The sequence below is a fragment of the Candoia aspera genome, chromosome 4, assembly GCF_035149785.1.
Source record: "Candoia aspera isolate rCanAsp1 chromosome 4, rCanAsp1.hap2, whole genome shotgun sequence".
NCBI classification, from domain to species: domain Eukaryota; kingdom Metazoa; phylum Chordata; class Lepidosauria; order Squamata; family Boidae; genus Candoia; species Candoia aspera.
In genome coordinates, this window is record NC_086156.1 from 53,758,606 (window position 1) to 53,768,973 (window position 10,368).

At 36.7% G+C, this 10,368-nt stretch overlaps 1 protein-coding gene across 1 annotated transcript; it reads right to left on the bottom strand.

Annotated features, from left to right (window-relative positions):
• Positions 1 to 8,063: 8,063 nt before the first annotated feature.
• YAE1 (YAE1 maturation factor of ABCE1) lies at positions 8,064 to 9,948 on the bottom strand. The gene is made up of 4 exons (XM_063304158.1): positions 9,921 to 9,948; positions 9,507 to 9,711; positions 8,879 to 9,000; positions 8,064 to 8,494 (listed from the first exon to the last, which is right to left on the bottom strand). Exons 2-4 carry the CDS (start codon positions 9,621 to 9,623, stop codon positions 8,098 to 8,100), a joined length of 636 nt encoding a protein of 211 aa, XP_063160228.1. The 5' UTR covers positions 9,624 to 9,711; positions 9,921 to 9,948; the 3' UTR covers positions 8,064 to 8,097.
• Positions 9,949 to 10,368: the final 420 nt, after the last annotated feature.

The window sequence follows — 10,368 nt, forward strand, 5'->3', positions numbered from 1 at the left end:
ATTCTATTCCCAATAAACCAGAAATCCTTAGCCTGGCTAGTGAGTCCGTGTCTTATTGGAATAAGGGCAACCATCACAACTCCTTTGTCCAGTATGTTAGCTTGATTAAAAACCTTCATTAAACAACTTGTTATATGGTACAAAGGTACCCAGAATTGGAATTTGAAACAAAATATTAAAACATGGATTACTCCAGAATAAATCATTGCATTATTGTTTCTGATTTCCCATTGTCTCACCACCAATAAGGTCATCATGTCACAGCCACTTAGCTTGTTCCATCATCACTGACTATCCCTGAGTTTTCTCCATTTAGGGTTGCCCCGCTTCCCTATGAAACCTTCTATTGCATTTCTACTAAACTTGGGGTTCCTTTAAACTTTCTGATACCTCCCTCTTGGGCAGATTGTGCCGGATGACCTACATTAGGACAAACACTCAGAACCGAAATTGTTCTTAATAGACATGGTGGTGGAATAAATTCTCTTCTCCAAGTTAGCCTTTCTCAACCATTGTACCCTAGAGGTACCCTGGAGGAACCCTTGAAATAGTTTTCAGGTCTCAGGGTTTCAGGGAACCCTTGTATAAAAACTATACAATGTATAATTACAAATGTGTAAAAAGTTCCCACCACTGCAAGACTAACATTGCATGGCACATGAATTTTAAAAAATGCTAGTTTTTTTTTCAATCATGCTGTCTTGAGGAACTTCTGGTGATTTCTCATGTAACCACAGGGCTTCATGGAACCCCAATTGAGAAAAGCTGCTTTAAGTATACTTTAAATTAGAATATCATGTTCTTTGTACAATATGCTTTGTTCCTGAAAGGACAGTCTCTTTTTAATATTTCCACAGGTTAGTTCAACATTTTTCAAAGATTGTGTTTATTTTGGTGGAGAGGGGGGGATGGCTGATTTTAAATTTAGGAAGAACTTACTGCTTTATGGCTTTTCCATTATCAAAACATGTACTTTCTATTCAGTCTCTTCCAGATTGCCCAAAACACAGCTATCTCATAAATAAAGATACAGAAAATCCTGATTTTACTGGGGCAATGGTTGGGGAAATCGCATTCACACATCCAAAATATGTTCCTGATATGATTGAAATTCTCCGGCATCAAGCAGCATATAACACCCTCATTAGCAGTTATGTATCTGAGAACACAAAATGTGAAGTAATGTTTTTGCAGCCTTTTCACTTGTCTCCTTTTGAATAGGATAATCTTCAGCTGTGTTTCTATTAATGCTTATGGCAGAAAAGCTTATCTTTATCCATTTACTGTAAAGTTTGTAGATAATAATTGGGGCCATGTTTATGTTCAAAATATACTTCCATTATCTACTCTTTCACATCACTTTGTAGATAATAATTGGGGCCATGTTTATGTTCAAAATATACTTCCATTATCTACTCTTTCACATCACTTTGTAGGCAAAACTAGATCTCTCAATGCCTGAAGATTGAAATTATTTTATTTTCTAGCTCCCTGGTATTATAACTATTTCAGCCGTGTATCTTAACTTGATATCAAGTTTCTTTTCTGAGGTGACAGATATTAATAGCTATATAGCATATTAGTATATTGTGGTTGTTACAGTTTTTTTCAAACAGAATTAGAAGGGGGATCAAGTCCAAATCCTGCTCCTTGCAGTAAACCAAAATTAAAACATCCCTGATAGATGCTGTAGCATCCACTAGAATATATCTAGTGAAGGGAAGCCCATCACCTCTCTGAAATGATCTTACTGTTAGGACTTCTTTTTTCTAACATTAAGTTGGAATCTGCTTTCCCATAATGTAAGTCTGTTATTCCATATATAGCACTCCTGGATGACAGACAAGATTTTGACTGCATGATACCCTTTAAGATATTTGAAGAATGCTACCATTATTCCCCCACCCCTCCTCAGTCTTCTCAAAGCTAAGCATTCTTAGTGCCTTTGAACATCTTTTCACAGACTTTCCTGCAATAAACTATACTGTATCTTGGAAGAATAACAACTTTCATGCATAAGACTAAACTATTACCAAATATCTTTTTATACCTGGACTTGACAAACCTTGTACTTTAACAAAGTGCAGAAGGGTAAAGCTATTTTTTAAAATTTGAATTATATTCTTGATATAATATTCTGCTTGCACTCTTTCATTACTTATATGGATCAGACAGAACTTAAGTACTTGAAAGGCTGCTTGGGCAGACAAGGACTCTTCAGAACCTTTTTTACCACAGCATTCCTCATGTCCCCAGAAAGCCAATAGTGGTAAACCATCTGATAGAACAAGGAAGAAAATAGATGAAGTCCCATGTCTATAGAGGTAGACATTGAATTCCAGCTGATGCTAGTGCTTAAATTTCCACCTTGGAGAAAGAGGGAAAATGGAAATGCCATTTCAGGAAATCATCTGCAGTTCCATTAAACACACAATTAAAAAACATGCTTACTGAGCAAAGATTCTTGATACTTACTTGGTTTAACTGTCCTCTGCTTCAAACCCTTGCCCTTCAGGTGTTTCAAACACCTTATGGTCGTACCTTGGACTTATCCTATCCTATCCTATCTTATCTTATAGGGATTATGAAGTTACATGTTAGAATACTCTTGCTACATTATCCATTTAGCAATACATATAGCATAAACAATTTCAATCAGTACAGAAGTATAGATTTATAACAGATGATCTGAATCTAATCATAAAATAATTCATTCCTTCCAGATTCATCTGATCTGCTTTATTTTGAAAATTCTCAGCAAAAAGCTGCTAGCTTTTCTGTAACATTCCAGCATCCTTTAGATTAAAATTTAGTCTGTGGTATGTCTTGAAAACAAAGGGGTGCATTGGAAAATGTAAATAGACTAATAATGCACTACGGAATTCTGTGTGAATATTGTGCTATATAATAGTGTTCAAGTTCATGTATATTTTTGGGGAGTGCAAATAGGTTGAGTTCTCAGGAGAATGTGAGCCCAACTTATTTCTCTTCTATTCCTAGTTGCCATATAATCTGAATATATTGTGTGGTTGAAATTCTTTCTTAGCACAGAAAGGGCAGTTACTTATTTAGGATGCTATTTATATTCAATAGGCAATCTTCTCATTGAACTCAGCCGTGGGAGGACTTCTTATGAAAAGGTGACCATAACGCATATTGACATAAGAACTGTTTAGTTTTTTTTAAAAAACCCACCCCATTTTTCTTTCTTATAGCAGGATACTGCCCAGCTCCAATAGTTCTTATAATCCTTCTGTGAGGCTATAGAAATAGTGAAGAGCCCCACTAATATGCCAGTCCCATCTACTAGAGCTATTGCAGTCAATCTGCATAGACTTTATCTATAGCCTCAGTTTCACAATGCCACATGGCTGTAGTAGAGAAAAGCTGGATAAGACGTGCATCCAATATCAACATATACATATTACTTGATCTGAAAAACAGATTTTTCAGGGTTCCTGATCCACTGTATATGAAAGGAGACTTAATGCACATTAACAATATTAACAAATTAGATGTTGTCCACATTCTGTCTTAAACATGTGTTGTCAATTGTTAAGAAACATTCTCTCTTAAAACTGCACCATATCTATTTAGCTTTTATGGACATTCCTCAGCCTGGTGCATTGAGCTTTGGCTTCCTAATTATTAGCTAGTAGAGCATAAAGTCATTACTTGCAATCTTACTTCTTTTTTCTTCCAAAGTTTCATGCTCAAATATATTGGAATTTGATCATCAGCCTTTTATATTGTCTCAAATAGATTCAATGGTGTGAGGATTTTGCTGTATAATAAGATTGTAACAAGTTGTTGAAGATTGGTTGCTTGATGTGCATCACAAAACATACTGATATGTTTATGTATGTTCTTTGTCCCACACATTTTGTGCATTTTTGGACTGAACTGATAATGATACAGCTTGGGGTCAATTCACAACAGGCATTTTGTGCTTGTGTATGAAAATTGATTCTTTTTGAAAGACACATTTAAACTGCATCAGGTGACATAGAACTTTGGTCTGTAGTAATTTGAAGTAGTTCACTTAAACAGTCATATGAATAATGAGGTTATTTTTTTTTTCTTCAGTGAGCATCAATGTCTTGAACTCAAAGGAAATTCAATGTACACTTTGTTCAACTTCTGAAGCTGTGCCTTTAACCTTCAACAGTGATTATCTTACAAGAGTTGTGAAGCGGTAGGTGTGCTTGTAATTAATACCAGTATTTTTCCTATTCCCATCTTTTTTTTCATGCTGTATTATTCCATTATAAGTCTGCAGGCAAAAACTGTCTTTTTCTATCTATTTATTTAATAAACTATTTCTAAAGCCCCTATAAACAGTTAAGAGGTTAATAATGATTACAAACAGATTTCCTATTCAACAGCATATTTTCTTCAAATCTGAATAATGGGGGAAAACTCCATGCCTTGAACTTTGTAAATGGGAATGAAACATCCTTCAGTAATTTTAAACAAAGGCTACCATAAATTTCAGAAGGAACATGCATTTGGCCTATTATATTATATTCAGTGTAGAAATTTAACTGTTTTCATAATTCTGAATAAAAATTGCCAGTTGCGATACAATATTTTAATTGGTAGGTTAAAACAGCTGTAGCACTACAGATTAATTTATTTTAGAAGTACTTAAATATTAAGTAAGAAATATTTCAACAATCACATCATTTTCACAAGGCATATTGCCATTTCACATATGTCATGAATATTCTAGAATACTATCAGACCAAAGCAAGTTACTTCAGAGCAAGGGACAAAGTTAGACTGCTCCTTAGGTTTTGAATCTATTTCAGAAAGTTAGTGGATAGAGATAGTTGGACAGCCTGATTTTAAAAATTAGTTAGATTTCCACTTCAGGCTGCACATAACAAGGAACAGGGAGCAGGGGGGAAAGGACAGGGGACAGTCTTGAGATCAGTACTGATCAACTAAAAAATTTACAAAGCTTTTTTTTTTTTTAGTCAGAATGCTTTTGAGGTTAGTGCAGAAGGAATTTATTAACTGCCATCAATGGAACCAGAACCCCAAAAGTACAAACTCTTTTCTGACTGTAACTCCCTCAAATTGTAACCTCTTCATTGGAAATTGGTTTATTAAATTAGAAACACCTAGCCAATTTCTTGAGCAACTTATAAAAACTATTTTGTGGTGCTGCCATAACAGGTTATATGATCTCTAAAATGTGCCTACTAGGCAAAAAAATCCCAACTTTGAAAAATATTAGTCTGGAATAAACAATCCAAAAGGATATAGATATCCTTTTACAATTCTTCTCTTTCCTTATGTTTCTCTGGGTAGCAAAAAGATGTAGGAACTACCAAGCAGAATGAAAGAATGATATTGGGGCAGGACCTTAATCGTTCAAGCCGATCTTCACTCCTTTTCACTAGAAAACGTAAAATAAGAAAGTGTTACAGGAATTGCAATTTTGCTTTCATCTACCAGAGAATCTTGAGGATTTCTTGAATATCATAAACATATGTAGACATTTTGAATATGTTTAGTTTATTTGAAATTGATAGTAAATGCTGGAAATCATAAGGGCATTTTATTAGTGAATTATAAATTATTCAGAATTTTACTTCTAATCCCTCTCTCCACAGATGCATGTCTGTCCCAGTTCTCATGAGAGCAATTTTCAAGAAAGCAGCAAAAAAAAGCTAATGGAGCAATGGAGAACACAGAATCTGTGAAGAACACTAAAGACATACAAGCTGAGAAAAGCCTACAGCATTAAAATTGGATTTATAAAATGTTGGGAGTTTTGTTGAGGGACGCGGTGGCGCTGCGGGTTAAACCGCTGAGCTGTTGATCGGAAGGTCGGCGGTTCGAAACCGCGCGGCGGGGTGAGCTCCCGTTGTTAATCCCAGCTCCTGCTCACCTAGCAGTTCGAAAACATGCAAATGTGAGTAGATCAATAGGTACCGCTTCGGCGGGAAGGTAACAGCGTTCCGAGTCGTCATGCTGGCCACATGACCCGGAAGTGTCTATGACAACGCCGGCTCCAAGGCTTAGAAACGGAGATGAGCACCGCCCCCTAGAGTCGGATTCGACTGGACTTTACGTCAAGGGAAACCTTTACCTTTACCTTGGGAGTTTTGTTAGAAACCTTTTGAGTAATGCAGAATATTCTTTCATTTGCTTTATTAGAAGAAAAAGTCACAGAATAGACTGGTCACAGAATAGACTGTAGCTAATCTTAAAATGTAGATGACATAAAAGAAGTTACAGTTATAGAGTAATGGGATGCAGATCTCAGTGAAGTAAGATAGCTGACAATTAGATACTGCTTTTGCAAAATATATAATGGATTCCTTGTAATAATGAAAATAATTTGTCCCTCATTGCATGGATGTATAGACGGTATTCATTAATCTTTTAATCCTATGCTGTGATAATCAGTTGTTCTAGCCATATACTGGTCAAGGTAATGAAGTCTATTTTTATTGTTTTTCTCTGAATTTTGTTATTTTTTTTATGTATGGAGAAACTTGCTCATTTTCATTGGAGCAGTAGACTAAAAAAAAGTTAGCATTGATTTGTTTTTGAAATTAGTGGCTTTCCAAGATGTATCTTAGCTCCTAAAAGATAGACAGAGAATTTTGAGCTTCTATCTATAATATGTGTATCTCGGCAAGTTTCTCCTTACAAACCAGTACTCTTGAAAGTGACCTATAGGTTAAATATTCATAGCAAAACAGACAGTTTTTTGTAAGAATAAGGTTTTAAAATTTCCTAACTTAACAGGCTATTGAAGTCTTCAATATATTTTAAAATTGAATTATGCTTGTGGACTCATTAAATGTGAGAATTATACTAACACTTCCTATGCTGTCAACTCAGCTATCAAGACAGAACATGCAGGGGGGGGCAGTTTGAGAGAACTGCCCATGCTGTATTTTCAATATTGAGTATTCCACTTTTCTTCCCACAGGCACAAATAAAATAAATATGCCATCTCCATGGCTGGCATATTTAACCTTTCAAGAGATATATCAGAAAGATGTGAGGGGCTCTAAATGCAGTAAATCTAAGTCTTCCCATCCTGTACCCTCTTCTGCTGAAACAATACATACAGCTAGTCCTTGCCTACCAACTACCTAGTGCAGCGACCATTTGAAATTATGACGGTGAAAAAAAAATCAACTTTATGACCAATCCTTTCATTTATGACCATCACAGAGTCCTGCGGTCACATGATTACCATTTACATGCTTCACAACTGGCTTGTGACAAGCAAAGTTAATAGAGAAGGTGGAAGCAGAATTGTAAGTCATGATCACGTGATGTTTCACTTACTGACTGGTGCTTCACTTAACAACTGAAAGGGAAGTAAGGCCTATTGTGATCACATGATTTTCTGCTTAGCAACCACGGTGCTTAGCAATGGAGTCCCAATTGTGGTCGCTAAGCAAGGACTACTTGTAGTAGATTTTTCCATCCACAGTGCAGTATTTCTGTAAAGTCATACACCTTTGGCCAATTATTACTTTTCTATGAAGAAAAATGGGAGTAGAGGTGAGAAAGTGGCATTTCCACGAAGCTGAAGTAATATTAAATATGCCAGTAAGACCTATGCCAAATAGATCCTGTTTAGTAACAAGCAAAGTTGCTTGCATGCTTGTCTAGAAAACAATTCAGGTTTAACTTATCAACAGTATGACAAAATGGAGCACACTTCTCTAGCTATTAAGAAACGGGAGGGATATTCAAAATTATTCTAAGAATGAACATGGGGAGTTCACAAAATATAATTCAGTTTCTCTGGGCACCCTTCAGATTAACTTTCAAATAATGTTGCATACTTGTTCTCATCAGTCAGTATCTCCTCCATTTGGGGTAAGTATTCCACAAAGCTTATTTTTAACATGAGGTCAGTAACAATGTTAAAATGCATCTTATTTTCAATTTGACTAATACACTTGCTGTGATAATTCAATCATCCTTAAAGGCTACATCAAAGGTATGTAATTGGACTCTGCCAACTACATACAGAAAAAACATTCTTGGAAGAAAAGATACAGGAAAAGGATATTACAAATAAATACAATTTGAAGTAACACATTTATTTTGCAAGAACTATGTATGTTCAACTATGTCTCGAGACAAACCAAATTGTTCCATCATATTGGCAGTTTTTTCTTTTAGCCAAGAAAGGGTTGTCCTTTCAGAATCTTTGTGACCTCCTGTCCTTCCACAACATTCACCATGAAATGAATCTGTTCCATTATCTCTGCAACAGTTTGTACTAAATTCAGCACAGGTTCCATTACGTTGTTCAACAGGAAAGCATTCATGACCAAGATCCATGTCATTAAGAGTATCTAGCAAGTCTCCAACATGGGTTTGATGATTTACACAATTTAAATTCTTAAGCACATATTCTTCATATTTTCTTAATTGATTCAGCAGATCAGTCATCTCACTCAGCACTTCAGGGCTGTGTTTATTCTGATGACACCAAGACAGAAGAGCACTACAATGTGGATATTTGAAACAACAAAACAAAATGTTCACTTTTAAAATGCAAAAATAGAGTGTGAATCTAAAAATCACCATTGTATCAAACATTTCAGAATGGAATCTGCTTTCTAGAAAATGAGTGAACAATTTAGGCTATAGTGAACAAAAGCCCTAGTATCCATCATGGTAAGGAAACCCTTAATATGATCTAATGGTTCCGATTTACTACATTTTCCACCTCCCACCCTGCAAACTAGAGAGGCATGTCTTAGAGTGACCTTGCCAAAGATTGGTTCCAAGTTATTCAGGCCATGAAAAGATAATTAGTTGTGCATTTAATGAAATCCATTGTGAAGCAGGTGTTCTATGGGGGCTTATCTTTATTTTTACAACATACCTTATAGTTCCTTTGAGTTGGCCACACTCAAACATCATCCTTACTGCTTCTTTATAACCCTGATTGAAGCCTTGTTGAAGTTTTAGCACTTTCCCAGCTTCAACACCTTCCCTATAACCCTCCTTTAAGCAGAAAAGATAAAATACAATTTATTAGCATTTGTCTGTATTACTTAAATACTGCACCAACCAAAATATAAATAGCTAAACAAAAATGTATACTTCCAAATGATTACAAAAAAAGGAGAGAGAAAATGAATCTTAACTTCAGGGTCTGATTCACAGCACTTCATTTTTAAAACGGCTCAACCATGTGGTAATGGCTATGTAACTATTCTTGCTGATTACAAGATCAGTTTTGTTCTATACAGGCATTACCAGCATGATCACAGAATACATCTCCAAAATTCAATTCTACCAAGGTAAAGTAAATCTTAGCCACCAAGCAGCTAATTTTTTTAAAGAAGAACCTCTCTAAAGAGAGAACAAAGAACTGCAAGTCAGGACTCTCCCAGTTCCCACCAGGAATTACCACCAGCACTCTATTTGCATCCAAGTTAATACCAGAGATTCAGAGAAGTTGCAAATCACGTCAGCCAATACTAAAAAGGCACCCTGCCTACAATTACCTTGACTCGTTTCTCCATTGCACTCTTCCATTCTTTCTGGGCTATCTCCATCTCATCGGCATTTTCATCAAATACATCTTCATTGCACTGGCTGATTACAGACTGTAGCCATGACATTTTGTTTGTGCTACTGACACAAAAGGGGCTACGGATCAAAGCAGCTGAAATCTAGCATGGCAGGAACGCCGAACAAACGGACTAAACCCTGCAGGGAAGCAAGAATGATTTGAGAGGCACTGGAAACGTTAAGTTCTGCTGACAAGTTAGGTCGAATCAGAAAGAAAACAGTATCAAATTCACTCCTGGCAACTAGCGAACGAGGAAGGCAAAGCAACAAATCGGGGCTGAGTCTGTTCTACAAAACAAATAAGGACGAGCTTCTTTCTAGTGAGATAACTTATTTTTCCCTCCTACACTTCAACCGCGGACAGGACCAAGGCATGGCAACCGCCACCCCTTAAACGCTCTTTGTCCCTCTGACAAGACGGGGAAGCAGCCCAACAACAATCCGAAGATCTTACTGTTTCCGGGGTCGCAGAGGAAGTAGTGAAACGCGAGAAAGCGACTTCCGGGGCAGAAACGAGGGTAAGAGTTGCGCCTGCGAGTTGATCCAATCCCCCTCCTTGTGTTCGAGGGTCGGGAATATGATACCGGTGGGTTTGTAGATGTTGTGAGCGGGAGAAGAGAAAACGTGCCCCCCGCCCCGAAATAGCTTGTAGGCAAAACTCCGTATCAGGTTAGCAAACGTTCAGCTGTTGAATGGTCATATCGCCAAAAGAGAAGGTCGAAGTTGCCATCAATATGTGATGGCAAAATATAAGGGCTCCGTGGGATCGAGTTCGATTTCCGCTGATTATGCGTA

Coding starts and splice junctions, on each gene's coding strand:
- YAE1 (XM_063304158.1), bottom strand. CDS start 9,623: ATGTCATGGCTACAGTCTGTAATCAGCCAGTGCAATGAAGATGTATTT. Junction 9,001..9,506: donor CAATGGAGAAACGAGTCAAG/GTAATTGTAGGC, acceptor TTCTGCTTAAAG/GAGGGTTATAGGGAAGGTGT. Junction 8,495..8,878: donor CAACTCAAAGGAACTATAAG/GTATGTTGTAAA, acceptor TCCACATTGTAG/TGCTCTTCTGTCTTGGTGTC.